The sequence below is a fragment of the Eucyclogobius newberryi genome, unplaced genomic scaffold (genome assembly GCF_026437365.1).
Source record: "Eucyclogobius newberryi isolate DKJ021-1_F unplaced genomic scaffold, fEucNew1.0.hap1 SCAF_1, whole genome shotgun sequence".
NCBI lineage: Eukaryota > Metazoa > Chordata > Actinopteri > Gobiiformes > Gobiidae > Eucyclogobius > Eucyclogobius newberryi.
Genome location: NW_027315723.1, coordinates 13893341 through 13909413, shown reverse-complemented (window position 1 = coordinate 13909413; position 16073 = coordinate 13893341). Strand labels below are relative to the sequence as shown.

The 16073-nt window shown below is 38.0% G+C and overlaps 1 protein-coding gene across 3 annotated transcripts in view; it reads left to right on the top strand.

Annotated features, from left to right (window-relative positions):
* The first annotated feature begins 448 nt into the window (after positions 1–448).
* Positions 449–16073, top strand: part of nbeal1 (neurobeachin-like 1) — a 56441-nt gene continuing 40816 nt past the window's right edge. For all 3 annotated transcript variants that reach the window (XM_072465935.1, XM_072465934.1, XM_072465933.1), the window contains exons 1-7: positions 449–517; positions 983–1337; positions 11505–11596; positions 13158–13319; positions 13412–13493; positions 13681–13808; positions 13917–13999. In XM_072465935.1, the coding sequence (XP_072322036.1) occupies positions 1287–1337; positions 11505–11596; positions 13158–13319; positions 13412–13493; positions 13681–13808; positions 13917–13999 (598 nt within the window). In that variant the 5' untranslated portion in view covers positions 449–517; positions 983–1286. The remainder of the gene's footprint in view (positions 518–982; positions 1338–11504; positions 11597–13157; positions 13320–13411; positions 13494–13680; positions 13809–13916; positions 14000–16073) is intronic.

The following is a 16073-nucleotide window of genomic DNA, read 5'->3' as shown; positions in this document are numbered from 1 at the left end:
AAAACATTTCTGATGTATTTATAATTATGTGATAGGACTTGGAAAGCTGACTGCAGGTATTTAAATTTCTACATGAATTTGTCATTCCAGTAGGGGGCGTTAAAATGCCTTGTTCAACCTAGTAACCTTGACCACGAAGCTCCACATTGACACCGTAAAGTCTAACACAGAAGTAAGAAGTAAGATAATCCTTTATTGTCCACACATGGGGAAATTTCATGTCGCAAACAAAACAGCAACATTATTACAAACCAATTATTTTCAAACTGTAGTCATGTATGGTTATTGAAATGGCAGTGATGATCACATCATGCTTTTCAGTTATTATAAAGGCTGCTTTCGATAGTGACGTTGTTCTTCCTCTCTATTTCACCTATCAAAATAAATGTAATTTGTTTTAGCCATTGCTATATTTTATTTTGAAATAATTCAGACACGAAGTTGCTCTTCATTAGTTTAGCTTTAACTTGATAGCAACAACTCTACGGCACTGACAGTTTCTCTCCGCTGGACTCAGGTGAGGAAATCCCTTTATATGGACGTATTAAACGCTGTTATTACGATTACAAGTAGTATTGTTCTTATTGTACAGCACTTTAATGCTTTTACGGGGTTGTGTTGACGCGGCGTATGTGTCACATGAGGAGGAGGAGGCTCAAGTAATGAGAAAAATAAGCTTTTTGACAGCTAGCCCGAAGCTAACAGGGGCAGGTAGGTTGAACTAAAGCTGTAATATTACCCGAGGCGATCTGAAAACGCGGTGCAGCTGTCTATGGATCCACAGAGCACGTCTTTAACGCGTTTGTCCCAAAACATACATGATTTATACGGTGTAATTTGACGTACCGCTTCGTAAAGCTCAGAATACATAGGAAAGGCACTAGGTATTTGATTTTTGCCAGTGTATTGGTGTTACTTTTTGGTACAACCACGCAAAATCGGCGCACTTTGTAAATATGTTTTGTCTCATTATGTTCAACAGAACAAACCTAGCAAGAAAGCGTGACTACTGTCCGTGCAAGAGGAGCAGAAGAGGCCCAGCTGTTGTGGGGATTTGACTGTACTCGACTCGACCATGGTGTAATAAATAGTGGGAAAATTGCTGCATTCCTTAAGACATCTGCCATTGCCGGTGGAAAGGACACGTTGTCATAAAGTTGGACAACATGGTGTTATGGTCTGATCCTGTACAGATGCAGTTTTGCTCTTGACTGGGAAAAGCATGAAGTAATAGCAGTGGATTGTATTGCCTTTTGGTTGGAGGCGGGTGCCTCTTTGCTGGTGCCATGGCATCCAAGGAAAGATTGTACGAGGTGTGGATGCTTTTCTCCACTAAGGTAAGATCACACATTATATACAACCCTCTTTATGGTGTTACATAGGGCTGCACAAAATATTGCAATCGTAATCAGGTGCTATTATCAAATCTGCCAACGCCAAAAGAAAAAAATCCTGTATTTTGTTATAGACAAAAACATGTTTGGTTCTATACCCCTACAAACATGAAATGCATGTGATTGTTCTAGTGTAATCATTTATATTTCAATCTTCTGTGAAATGTAATGCTTCTGTAACCCTTATACCCTTCTTGTGGCTCACCAGTCTCTGAGGCAGTGTGCTGTTTAACTTTTTCCAAAATGATGTAACCCTGTATGTGTCTTTTGTTCGTTCACCTACAATACGATGTAATCAATCAATTATTACTGACAATTAGCAGACAAAGTCATAATATTTACTGTAAAGTAATACTTTATCTAGCTGGTGTTGCAAGCTCGAATGAAACCTGCCTTTTAAAACTGACACTAATGAAATTGCCTAAAGCTTGTGGTTGATTTATTGGCTCTCAACTCATTAGATTTTATGTGCATCACCAATTCATGAGGGAGCACTTTGTTAAGTTTTGTCACCCAAATCTTGTAAAAAAAAGTAAATCAATAGAATCTTGCATTTGTGGATACATTACCAAATACAATTTAGGAATGTCAAGATAATTTAGTTTACAAGTAATTGGTTGAGCTTGATTCTAACACATTCAAATAGCAAACTACTGTACTGTACTATACTGCTATAATAAGCAAACAGAATGATAATCTGCAGACAATGTGAATGAATTAAGACTTTTATTTTTTGCTTTATCGTGTCAATAATTGTGACTTGACATTGTAAATGTCATAGCTCCACATTTTGTCATATATTATATATATATATTGTATATAGTAATAGCTGTTACAGTTACGGAAGGCAAGGTATGCATGTTTTATTTGTTGAGCCCAAGTTGTATACTAACCACAATAAAACCATAACCATGATGATGATCATTATTTACTTTTATTTGTATTGATTAGTGTTAAGTGTAATTTCCGTCATATGCACAGAGCTAGTAATGGCACAAAGCTACTATTGAGTTGTGAAGCATTGCGGGTAGCAGCAGTAGTGTAGCTTGTGTTGTTTTACCTATAGACATGAATGAAGTACAGGCAGCTTCCTTGAGTCAGCTCTTGGCTCGGTTTAATATACTTGGAGATAAAGCACATTGGCACATTACAAACAGGCCGCGCTGAGCTGGTGTTCACGTGAGGCTGTGGGCTGGGTCTTCTGCAGTAATCCCACACACACACATACGCACACACGCACGGACACACGCACAAACACACACACACTCACGCTACATGGCCCTGTCTCAAACTCTTAGCCTAAGAAGCAAATCTGTTCGATGTTAAGATGTGCCACTGAATAATCCCTCTGTTTGTAGCATAGTGCATGAACAACGACAAGCTTGGGCTACACAATATCGTAGTGTCAAGGCTGAATGAGTTTGTAAAAATAGCTATTAGCTATTTGCTTTTTTCTGGTAAAAAATGCAAGTAAGAAAATCAAGATTCAATTCGTTCACCGTGAAGACCAGGATGATACTATGTTTGCTTGTTCTAATCTAATTTACAGCCTGGAAAACAAAAGTGGTACAATCTATTAGTAATAAACAATATATATTATACTTTCTCTTACATTTTTACTGTATAGAAGTAAGCTTATAACTCATTTGCAATCTGTAAGGAATAAGCATTGATTATTAATGTGCAATGCTTATTTACCAGTTAAAATGTTTTAGCACTACTCTGCCGTGTGGTTTTATTGTTTTATTGAGTGACGTTACAAGAAAAGATAACTTCATATCACGCTGACTTGACACTCCACAATGGTTCGATACCTTTCTCTCCGCGAGGCTGAAGCAGCCCGGAAGTTGAAAGCATTTACAAATATCTTGTTAAAATATTCTAAAAATATCTAAATACTATCTCCCCCCAAGCAGCAGCTGAAGTTTTGGTACAGCAGTAAGGAGTCTCCAGGCCATGTGTGCTATGCTAGTCAGTGTTTGTGAGCGGGTGAGGGTTGCCAGGATATGTTGTCAGTCAGCAGAAGCAGGAGACAGTAGGAGCGGTCACATAGGCCAAAGTTAAGGAAGAATGTGGCTCTGTTTTGGTGTTGAATGTTGACGCATGGCAAGCCTCAATGGTTGATAGAAAGATTGTTTTCTGGATTATTTGCTCATTTGAGTAAACTGACAAACATACAACTATATATTTAGTTAGTTAGCTAATTATTCTAGTCTCCAAGCATAGTAAATCTAGTAAATCTAGCCATGCTGTGTCAGAAACGGCATCTGGTAAAAAAAAGATTCTTAGCTTGATTTTCCTGTTTTGAAATTCCTTTTAAATCTAGTCATGCTGATTCCAAATGTATTCTTTGGGCTAGTGCTTGACCTTAAAGGTGCCATAACATGCTTTTTTTCACGTTTCGTATTCTATCCTAAGTGTATAATTGATAATAATAAGGGTTGTGCAACACCCTTAACATAATAGTTAAGAAATATCACCCATACTACCTTGGACCCCCTCACCAACCCGGAAATGCAAACGGCTTGGTTTGATATTTGCCCCCACCCTTGCGAAGAGTGATCTGGCCCGTGACGTAGTCTCAGAGCGCGTGTGTGCCCCGCCCAACCAAGTCTTATGTCCATCGCGCTCTTATTTCCTGGTTTTTCGGTATTGGACAGAACTTCTCTCCGTTTATTTTCCCGGTTGCTGCATCAACTGCCACATAAACCTTCACCATTGTGATAATAGTAAAGAGTGCGATATCATTAATTAAGTTTTGGGCCTCTTTGAGCCGTGTTTCGTCGTAAATCGAAGCAGAAAAACTCTGGGCTTGTAGGGAGACACGAGCAGCGCGAAGGAGGCGGCAGGCGGGAGGGGGATGCGGGTGGAGAGGGGGGAGGGGGAGGGTTAGGGGGGATGATGACGCGTGCCTGTGAACACCCCCCGTCAGTTTGGAGATTCGAGGAAAGGAGATAGTCTGCAATATAGCTAAACACTGCGGGAATCAATCAAAAAAACACTCTGGGTACATAAATGAAGCACAAATAGCAATGTGAGAAGGTTAAAAGCTCTGAAAAGTCGATTTTGCATGTTATGGGACCTTTAAGAGTCATTAGAAGTAGCCAGGAGATATGTAAAAATATATATATAAAAATTGTTGTTCCAAGATGCGCAAAATCTGAATACATTGTCTAATAAAAAGAGTAGTATGGTTTTTAATTTGTCTTCAACCTTGAATTTTGAAGTTTCTGTTTGTTGTCCCTTTGTACAAACAATCAGATCTGGCTCGGTCCCATTGAAACTGCTCTTCTTCCTGTTCGCTTTGTGTTAGTGCTGTGCTAACTCAGTTTCACTTGTCACTTCCTTTCTGATTACTTATCTGCTGTTTACGTTTGACATTGGTCTGATAGATGATCCTATAGTGCTACAACTCTGTCCTATATCTGTTTTGCTGATAGTCTTTTGAAGTTAAATTCAGGCGGCCTGTGCACCAACTTTACTTTCTCTCTCTCTATTGTAACTCTAGACCTATTTTTGAACAAAGCAATAATATCTCCCTGGAGGTGGCGTACCCTCCATTGGAGAGTTGGATAATGTGCACATTTAAGTATAAAGGAAATTAATATAGTGTGACATTAAGGTAGAGGTGAGTGATATTGACGAAAATGAATAAATGAGTATTTCATTTATGTGTGAAAACTCTCTTTGAACACATTAGTTAAGGTTTAATAATTATCGAACAATCGGGAAAGATCTGGAAAATGAATCACTTAAGTGCAGAAATATCATCTTATACCATTATTTGAAAATTTACAAAATAACTGATTTTTTATTGTCACGCTTTAACATAAATGATACACAATTTTCAAATTTTGCATATCTTCAAAACAACATTCTCAAGAGACATTTTGATATGTTTCCCACCACCACATTTAGGGCAACATAGCCATCTACTGAGAAAAAAAATATATACTATACTACTACTTTTCTTTATTAAGGTGTCTGTAGTGCACATTTTTATACCTCAATTGATGATAATTTCCAAGCTGCAATAAAGAAAATATTTTGCAAGATAACTAATTCAAACCAGTCGAGTACTAAATCAATTACTGTAAGTTGTTTCACATACTGCCCTTCTCTGGATCCTCCAAACTTTTGACATGTCCAGTTTTTTTGATAACATTTCACAAACATTTTGCGGCGCAGCCCTGTGCCATGTTAGCAGAGGGTGACTCTAGTTACGTAGACAGAGGTGGAGAGGTCACAGATGACAAATAAGAGCATTACATAACTGACTCTGCTAATGTCAGCTGACTTCACTGGTTTAACATAGTCCCTGCACTACAGCATATGCAACAATATCACAAACGTACCCTAATATTAAGCAATACTATATTTTAATTTGAATCAGTTAAATGTCTTATAGAGATGGGATGAGACATGAGATTGTGTTCACAAAAATGAGACAACATAATTTATCGCTTTTAAAAATAGTTCAGTATTTTGTCTTCATAATTCTTTCACTATTTTAGATGTATTTGTTGTACTACTTTTTATAATTCCGGCTTTTCCAAAGGTGTAACTCCCTCTTTTTTTTGGACTGAGCCAAATGTAAACACATGGAAAAAATCTCTCGCAAGATCATTCCAAGCTTGTGGTAATTTTATCTGTTGTGTCCTGTCCCAACCCTAATGTTTAATACTTATAATGTCTTAATGTTTGCTTTGTAAAAGGAATTTATCATCTACAAAAGATCATATAAAAATAGCTGTCCTGACTTTATAGCAAATTAGAAAAGCAACTTTTGATATGTTCTAAATGTCTCTATGACAAACTTGTCTAACCTTTGATACTGCACTGAATATTACAAAAAAATTAACTTTCCTAAACAAAAGAAATGTCTAACATACATCTGCATATCTATAGTTGTAAAGTGATTACTACAATTGGTAGTTTTTGTATGCATTTAATGAAGCCTAATCATATTATTTGATTATCTTGATTAATTCTGCTCTCTCAGCTGAATCAGCTGCCCCACCCTTCTCCCTCTATAGTCCCCAGACAGGGCGCGGTTACTGGGGTGCTACTCGATGACCAGTTTTTGTGGAAGTGGTCTAGAATTAACTCCACCACAATGTTTAAAAACGTCCCTCCTCTGTTGCCATTGCCATAAAGGACAACATGCGGTCACATTTGCTACTGCTACATTACAACCACACTCCATATAGTCCATGGAGTCTCCATTATAAGTGGCTTATGACGTAGCCAAGCAAATGAGAGCAAATGTAGACCTCAAGAACTATGGCTAAATCAGCAGCGATGACATCAGTGTTTTTGCGCAGTTATTCATGGCACAAGGAGGAGGCTACCATGAGATGAACTAGCAGCTAAGGGAAAAGCTAGCCTCAGGGTGCTAACTGTGCATACCGGAGTATAAATGACAGTACAGTCATTGGTGAACAAGCAGTGAAACAAAGCCTATTCATTGGGGAAATAATTTGTTAATATGGTTATGCTTGTTCAGATCTTGAAAAATGGTCACTTATTGTAATTTTATATTTGCTTGCAATTTGTTTTTTAATATCAGGATTTAATTCACAGTGCAGAAGCCTTAACATTTGAGACTATTATAAGAATCCCATGCTTTTCAGCACGTTCGTAGAAGTCTAAACTACAGGGTTAGGCATGGCAAAGCAAGTTTATTTGTAGAGCACAATTTGTACACAAGGCAATTCAGTGCTTCACACAACAGGAAAAAAATAATACATTAAAATCACAGACATGACAGAAATCACAAAACAGTTTAAGACATAAAAGAGAATAGTGCAAAGAAAATCCTTTCAGTCATATGCACAGCTAAACAAAATGCTTTTGAGCTTAGGCTGAGCAAAATAATATGTCTGTTTGCCGTAACCCGACCGACCCGGCGTGAAACTAGCCGACAATTTTTTTTTTTATCAGCATTTTGTTGAAAAAACGTTGAATTATTATATTTTTCAATTATTTCGCCGACTCACCGACCGGACTTCCTTTAACCACCGTGTCGAATATATTTATCACGCTTGTTATCCTATCTTTCATCCTTTATAGCAAAGATAACGCACTGCGCATCGCATGTGCATCTTTATAGTCACTCCCCCACATGTGTCTGTAACGAAACAGACCTCGAGTTGGTGATGACAAATTGCCTTTAACAAGTTTATGCGCCTCTGTCGGTGCCACTCAAGTGTCCATAGGACATGCCAGGCTCTGTCAGGGTGTCTTACGCAATGCATTCTGGGATTGACGCACGCCCAGCAGCGTCATCACAACAAACATGGCGGCGCCCGTGTTCCCCGCATGTTCCCCTCGCTCGCCTTCGCTACCAAAATAAAGGATAGCGGCGTACAAAAGGTCGATTGAAATGTCTTAAAATCGTAAGATTTAGTCTCCTGATCGGGTTGATAGAGACGTTTTCCGTCATTGACTGTTGAAGCCTGACACCTGGCGGTCACTCCGACTCAAAAAATGGCAAAATGTGGATCTTTTTTTTTGCCTTCAAAGTAAAAAAAAATAAGAGTTTGCCTACCGACCGAGCCGCTTGAAAAATGTTGACTCGGGTTACAGCAAACAGACAATTTATTTGGGGTAGCCTTAGATTTAAACATTGTCAGAGTAGAAGCCTGTCTCGCATCTTCAGGAAGACTGTTCCAGATTTTAGCTGCATAAAACTGAAACGCAGATTCCCCATGTTTAGTCCTGACTCTGGCACCAGCAGGAGGCCGGTCCCTGAGGTCCTCAGAGTCCGAGATGGTTCATATGGCACTAACATATCCAAGATGTACTTTGGTGCTAGGCCACAGAGAGACTTGTACACATGCAGAGCTGCTTTAAAGTCTATTCTCTGAGCCACAGGAGCCAGTGCAGAGACCTTAGAACAGGACTAATGTGATGGTACTTCCTGGTTCTAGTCAGGACCCGAGCAGCAGCGTTCTGGATGAACTGCAGCTGTTTTACAGCTCGTTTGGAGAGGCCAGTGAGCAGGCCGCAGTTTGCAGTTAAAAATAAAATAAAAAATCTACTTCAGAGTAGATTCAAACAGGGTGGGGTGGTGTAATGAGATACAATTAAATAAAATATACAGTTGGTCAATACATCTGTACAAGCACAAAAGCTCTATGGATTAAGTATACAAGGTTTATTGGTAGCTTACATTGTGACGTTTAGGTACTTTAATACATAACATTACATTATATTCTATCTTCCATTTACCGTAGGATAATTTTGTACTTTAAATAACATTTAATCAATTATAGCTTTGGATCTACTTTGTAAAACAAAATTCAAACACTCAATTTCAATATGAAGCCCTAAAAAGTACACCAGTATACAATATGGTCCAACAGTATTTCGTGACAATCTTTGTAAGTCCTTCAAAATGGCTGTAACATAACTTGTCCTCTGTGTAGTGTCTCTGATGGTGAATGGGTTTTCTTCTATGCAGTCGGACATTGATTCTTTCATTATAAGGAAATCCAATACGGCCGCTGTCGTTCTTGTCTCTGTTAATTGTGTGAAGTGAAGCGTATCGACCCATGTGCCCTTTGACCTCGTTCTACAGGAACGTCTTTCACAAATGTCAGGAATGCGTTTTACCCTCCTCCTATTGGTCAAACCTTAGTCATAATTTGTGAGTGATAGATGTATTTAACCAATCATAATCAATTATCATCACTTACAATAAGCTTTAGCTCTTAAGGCAATATAAAATATACAAAAATTGCTATTAAATCAAAATTGCGGCTTTTTTGTCTGAGTGAATATCAAGCTCTAGACGCCTTGTGGTAATGTGATCATTCTTGGGCCGTTTAGCTGGAGCTCTGAAGAGTTGGTAAGTTAGTAAATGGAGAAATAATGTTCTTGACGATTCGCTTGTGTTTTTGATGGCAGAGAATCGACCGAGAGGAGGGCGACTCTGCAACAGCGATGACAAAATATCAGACACTGCTTGATATCAATCGCAGTTCGTCTTTGGTCATACACTTTTCATATCAATCGGCCAAAATTGTGCTTATTATTCAATATAGTATTTTATCGCAGCTTTCTTGAATCAGACTTTTAGATTTAAAAACATGCCTTCATCTCAGACATTGTTAGTTAAGTGAAAGTTAAGTGAAATCCCTTCTTCTCTGACAGGTCTCCCTCTTCTTCTGGTCCTACAGTATTTTGAGGCAACAACAATACAGCTTCTTGAGTGCATTTTCCAAACTCCTGCCCCTTTCTGCCTTACATGCTGTTCGGTTGATTTTAGGTTACAGGGTAAACAGGGCAGAGCAGGGTGTGTCCAAACCCTCAAAGGGCATCTCTGTGCTCCGGCTCCGCTCTAAATGAGGACATTCTTCCGACACGAACCACCACAGTCGCAGTCACTGCTGTCAGACACATGGGCTGAAGGAGAAACTGCTGGCTCACTCAAGTGCTCACACACAGTCACTTTCTGCAGTGGTACATTTCTCTCCCTAAAATGTATTTCTTGTCTTTTATATTATAATAGATATAGTCAAATTATTCTAGTGAACTAAATGTTGTAAAACATATCATATTGCACTTCTTCATGGTCCCCTATACGTACAAGTAAAATAATACACTGGCAAACAAGTTAGTCTTATAATAAAAATAACCACTATAAACCATGAGAAAGTCGTCATGTTGCAGAATAATGTAATTTCCTTCATTGTTTTCTCCTATAAACGTATTCACCAAATGGTTAGACATTGCTGTAATAGTCTACATGTTGTTTTATAATTTATATACTACCACAGATGCAAAGGAAAAAGGGTTATGTCCCTTTGAGTGCCCACACAGATTATTTCCAACGGTCTCTTGATTCATGCAGCTTGGGTTACACATTCTCTCCCACCGCAACATATGAATTCACGTGGCTCCTCTTTTGTCTTTCCTCTTTCTCTTTCTCTCTCACTCTCAAACTCGCTATCGCTTCCTCCCTCCCTCTCTCTCTCTCACTGTCATCTTATCATCTCTTCTTCTGTCCCCTGTATCAACCTCTCTTTATCATTCGTTCATTCCCCTTTCATTTCTCCCCCCTTTTTCCCTCTCTTCCTCGTGCTCACTCTCTTCTCTCTCTATTCATCTGCAGCCCCTTTCCTGCCCCCCATCTCTCTCCTCCTTCTCACCCTCTCTCTTCCCCATAGCCACAAACACACAGAGCTTTGCAGAATCACTCTTCACTGATGACTTCACTGGGAAATGCCACGAGCTGCTTCCTGGATCGTTCCCAGTCTGACACGCACACAAGTTGCCTGTCTTCTTTGAATCCACCCCGGCTGCTGTAACTTTTCTCTGCACCGTGCAACCTTAAATGTCCCCTATAATCTCTATTTTAACAACACGCCTACTTTTAAAGGAACTGTCTTTGGCTCAACTTCTTTAGCGTTTAATCATAATAATATCAATCCTCCGTTATCAAAAATATACCTGGAGTTGTGTTTTATTTCATTTATTTATGTCTGTTTGATTGATCCTGCATATTCAGTTCAAAACACACTATATTCCTTGTGGTAACTTGATTATTAACAGTTATTACAACTATTCCATAAAGCTTTATACAATACATTTAAAAAGAGATTTTTTTTTTTTTTTTCCAATTTTCCTTTAAGGCTTGCTCTTCAGTCTTAGTTCAAGCAATGACCCAGGAATGTAGAAAATGTTGATGGTTCAGCGCCCCCCCCATGTCTCACTACAATCAAGTCAAACCTGTTTTCCTACCAGACAGGTGCATTATTTGAGATCCTGCACTTACAGTCGATGAGTCATGGGCATCAACATTCCCTTTTGTGGCATTTTATCCCAGCTGACTCGATGAATAAACATTATTTTAGCTATAAGTCTATCTTCCATTAACACTGTACACCAACTGCTGTTTTGTGACTTGGTTTGTACAAAACGGTGCAATTAAACTTGTTGATTTGTGCTGCCAATTGTAAATTCCAACCATTTATAGAGTGACACAAATCTTTATGGCTTGCAGCTATTGTCTGGTGGTAGCACAAAGGCGTAATTAACTACGGTGGATGAATACAGCTAAATACTTGACAGCTAACCAAACAAATCCATTTCTATTTCTTGCAGAGGGATCCAGACTACTTGAAGCTATGGCTGGAGATTTTTGTCAGCTCCTACGAAATATGCCTGAATGTGGATTTCGAAAAGCCACCAACCAGGTAATAAAATATATTTTATATTATAGTATATATCTCATGTAACCTTTCTGGTGGGGGGTAAGCCACTGTACAAATATCGTATTACCTGCTCGTCTCCATGGGGGTAGGTTTTAGATGGCAAATAGTGCTCAAAATGGTACCACTGTAGGTAATGACGACAAGGCATTGAGGAATTAAGATAATCATCAGATAATTACTTTCAAGACAAAATTTTGGCTTTATTTTTACTTGGCCAATGTATCAATCAACTTCTTATTCTGTGGTAAAAAACTTAATTTAGACTTGGCTCATCAGAGAAATTGTAGCTGAGAACCAGGTTCTAAGTGCATTGAGATGGTGGAGCAGATGTGACAGCTGCAGGAGGAAGGAAGGAGGGATCCACAGAGAGCTAAAAGAGGGAAAGGACTCGAAAAGGCTCATGAAAAAGACATTAGTCGGTTTATATGAGTAGGGAGTAAAGGGAGAGAAAATGAAGCATGATGGCATGAGAAGAGGAGGAAAACCAGATAAAAATACAAATTTAGATTGATGGAGAAACTTTTTTTTATTTAATATAAATTCTACTTCAGTTTGGGTTTGGTTGTACATTATTTTTGTTGTTGGTGTGCCATGATAAAGCCTTTTTACATTATATATCATATACTTGTTAATCCTGGTCAAACTTCTTGTCTGTTTTTGACTAATGAAAGCTTCATTGTTTTATTTTTTAATTTTGAGCTATACAAAAATGTAATGGCAGATATGTTTTAGGTATCCCAGGGTGCATTGTAGATTATGGCGAAATGTTACTAAACTAAAGTACTAAATATCTACCTCAAAAGCCAGGGTCAAACAATATAGAAAATTGATCATTTGATTCAGCTCACAGAATATAAACTTTTTGTGTTACCGTATACATCTTATCTGTTTCACCATTTAAAAAAAAAATACACTGAAATTGGTACAAGAACTAGTATATTAGCTGTTTGTAGTTATTTATGACTAAAATATTTGCATCTATTTTGCGTAGCTCATGGCATCTTTACCAGCAGCACACACAGAATTCATTGTCTCACCTCAACCACATGATCAAAGCAACTGACAAAAAAGAGCATCATTTGAATTACTCTTATGATATTTTCACATGTAATGGGTCATCATGGCAATACAAATCAATCTAGAGTAGTCAGTATTATGTTATATTATTATATTCATTTGTTAATCTATTAATGTATTAATCAATTACATGATTACAAACACTATTGTGTGGAGAACCATGTATTGATCATGCTCATTGTTCATTGCTTTGGAGGTGATAGGAAATTATATTGTGATATATGTTGTGGGCACTCGGAGTGGAAGCGGAACTTATCACTTTACTGAAAAAGTCTAAAACAAGTTAGTAATAGTGTAAAGGACGATGTTGTGCAGCACTTTTCTTTAGGTATATTGTAATTTTATTGTTATTGCAAATTTTCTTTTTCATATTGTGATAGATTTTTTTAGGGCATTTCATCCTGCCCTATTTGAGGATCACTTTGTCATTTTATTTTTCCTATCTTTATTTATTTTCCCCTCTTAGGCCAGAGGAGCTGCCCCCGGTGCTGACCCTGCTGCCCGACAACATCTTGCAGGTTTTGCGTCACCAGCTGCTGCAGTGCGTCCAAAAGGCCTCGGACGGTCTGGAGCCGGAGCAGCAGAACCTCTCTCTGCTATTGCTCAAATTCCTCATCCTCATCTGCAGGTCAGCAAAGAAGTACAACTGGCAAAGAAAATACTAATACTCTTGGATGGGACAATAGAGAAGAAAGTAATTTGGATGTGCTTTTTTTTCAGGAACCTGTCCAATGTGGAGGAGATCGGCACCTGCTCCTACATAAATCATATTATCAACATGACAACACTTTACATTCAGCAGGTTAAATATAATTTTTGTACAAAGAATTTCCTCCTTTTTACTTTATAAGTCATACATCATTGTCATACTATACAAAACTAATAATTGCAAAATATATTCATACTCAAAATGTATACTCATGTCATAGATTAGTGTTGTGTGTATATTACAGTATAAAAAAGTTAAAAAGAATTTCTGTTGGTTATAGTTGAAAAGCAAAACCAAAGAGAAGGAGATGGCAGACCAGAGCCAGGCTGAAGAGTTTGTCCGTCACGCTTTGGCTTTCTGTGAGAGTTTATACGACCCCTATCACAACTGGAGGCATCGGACCAGCGGGTAACTAAATATGCCATGCAACTGCATCAAAGTGATAAAATATTAATGATAGCTTTTATGTCTATATATACTTGCATTTAAACTGGGTTACTTACTGCCACTTCTCAGGGAGCAGTTGGGGACAGTAGAGCGGAGCAGGCAGAAGTACAAGGCAGCACCGCTCACTGTGGAGTTTGTTCCTTTCTTTTATCGTAAGTTTATTTCAAGTCTTACTTATCTCAAATTTTGTCCTTGTCCCATCATAAGAGGTGGCAGTTTTTTTTATTATAAAAAAACAACAAGAAAATAGATGTAGCTGCACTGTGGTTAACATAAGATAAGATAAGATAATCCTTTATTGTCCCACATGGGGAAACATCAGATCAGATGTCAAATACAGATAGCAATAAAACACCTGTAATTGAAGAGATAGTAATGTTCTACTGTGAAATATTCCAGCCATAGCCATAACATCCACTACTAAGCAGGTAACCACCAGAAACGTTCCAAAGTTCACCTTTAAAGTGTATCTGACAGGTTTTTATGATTTTATAATTTTGACTTTATTTGGTGTGTAGCAGTTGTAAATATAAATGCTAGTTTTACACTAATTGAGTATGTAGCTATTAGTGGAGATTACAATTAGAGGAAGTGACATCACACCAGGATACCCTTGCCATCCAAACTGTATGCATGATTTACATAAAACAATTAAATAAAATTGACCATCTAAACATCAATTCAACAAAATAGAGTTGCTCTAATACATTTTTGTTTGTCAAATTAAAAATAAAGGGACATTAGATGAGTTTTTGCCCAGTGTTTGCTGTGTAATATCCTAGTGTGATGTCATCAATTACATACAGGAAGTCAAATTATAAACCTAAAAAATTAGCTATTCTTGGATATTTAGAAATAAAAAAAATTCAGCTCAATTTAGAATATACATATCTTAACTACATTTTAGTTCAATGAGTAGTCCAACCTGTCATTTTAACCTGTTACTTTAAACTGAAAGATCTAAGTCTATACCTAGGTCAAGGAAGTCTAGTCATTCAAGAATAAATGCATTATAATTTGTTCTTGTATGTCTGGTGTATTATATGGCTCATTGTTGACTGCTTTAGTTCTGGTATGAGGCAAAGAGACATCACAGAGCCACAACTTTGTATGCCTCCTGGTCAATTGAACGTGTTGACAGATAAGTTAATAGATTACCAGGACTACCATGACCTGGAGGTTGCTGCCGCATACCATTCTCCTGTGTATATATCTTGGCCAGAATAGCAAACCAAAGTGCTACAATTTATAAGGGCTAGGAATGACGGGGCTCGGTTCACAATACCCATTGTATTTTATTTATTTATTTATTATTAGTTTATTTGAACTAGGACAGTGCATATTAATCAACATTTCTGTAAATATGCCAGTATTAGCTGTAGTTTAGCAAGTTTCCTACTGTAGTTCCAGGCAAGGTGTAGAATGCGATCATTTTTTGTGATATGTTAATACATAATACATCATTAGGAAAATTAATGAAATTAACAAACACATACATTTTTTTTTACTATATTTCTTTGTTAAAAGTGCACTATGTAAAAAATTATGAAAACAATAACAACTCTAAACTTAAAGGAATAATAGAGGATTTTTCTCCAATTTGAAAACTCAAGCGACTGCTAGTCCCTTTTTTTAAAATGCCCATGCGCACAGTGTCCCGCACACGCACCCCCCACCCTCCTGTTGTTTCCAAGAGGCCGCCTCCCATCAAACCTCGCAGCTACACGTGCGTTTGTTTATTAGTGCGACGGATCGCATCTCTAACTCCACAGATTTCCGTCTCTTCTGAGCCAGCTCAAACACAGTCTTTTTCTGTCTTATCTCGGCCATTTTTGTACTGTACACTGAAGGAACTTGCTGCTTGCTTTGCTAAACACACACCAGCATTTCAACCACGCATGCGTAGCCAGGGAAGCGTGCTGCTATCCTGGGAACGAGGCTGCAGGTGTGCAGTAGGACGTAGGGAATGATTGACATGTGGGGAAACTACTAGGCTGTCCACGCCAGGAGGAAATGAGACTCAGATTTGGTGCCAAAAATCCTCTATTATTCCTATAACTAAATTAATGTCAATTTTCAACACTAGAGGGCATATTTTTTCTACATCACCAAGAGGGGCAACGGTTCTAATTTATTTTGAAAGGTGTGTCCATGTCCCTCTCTGTATGTTAATGAGGGATCCACCCATACCACATGTGACCCTTCAAAGTCAGTCGTTCTTCCTGT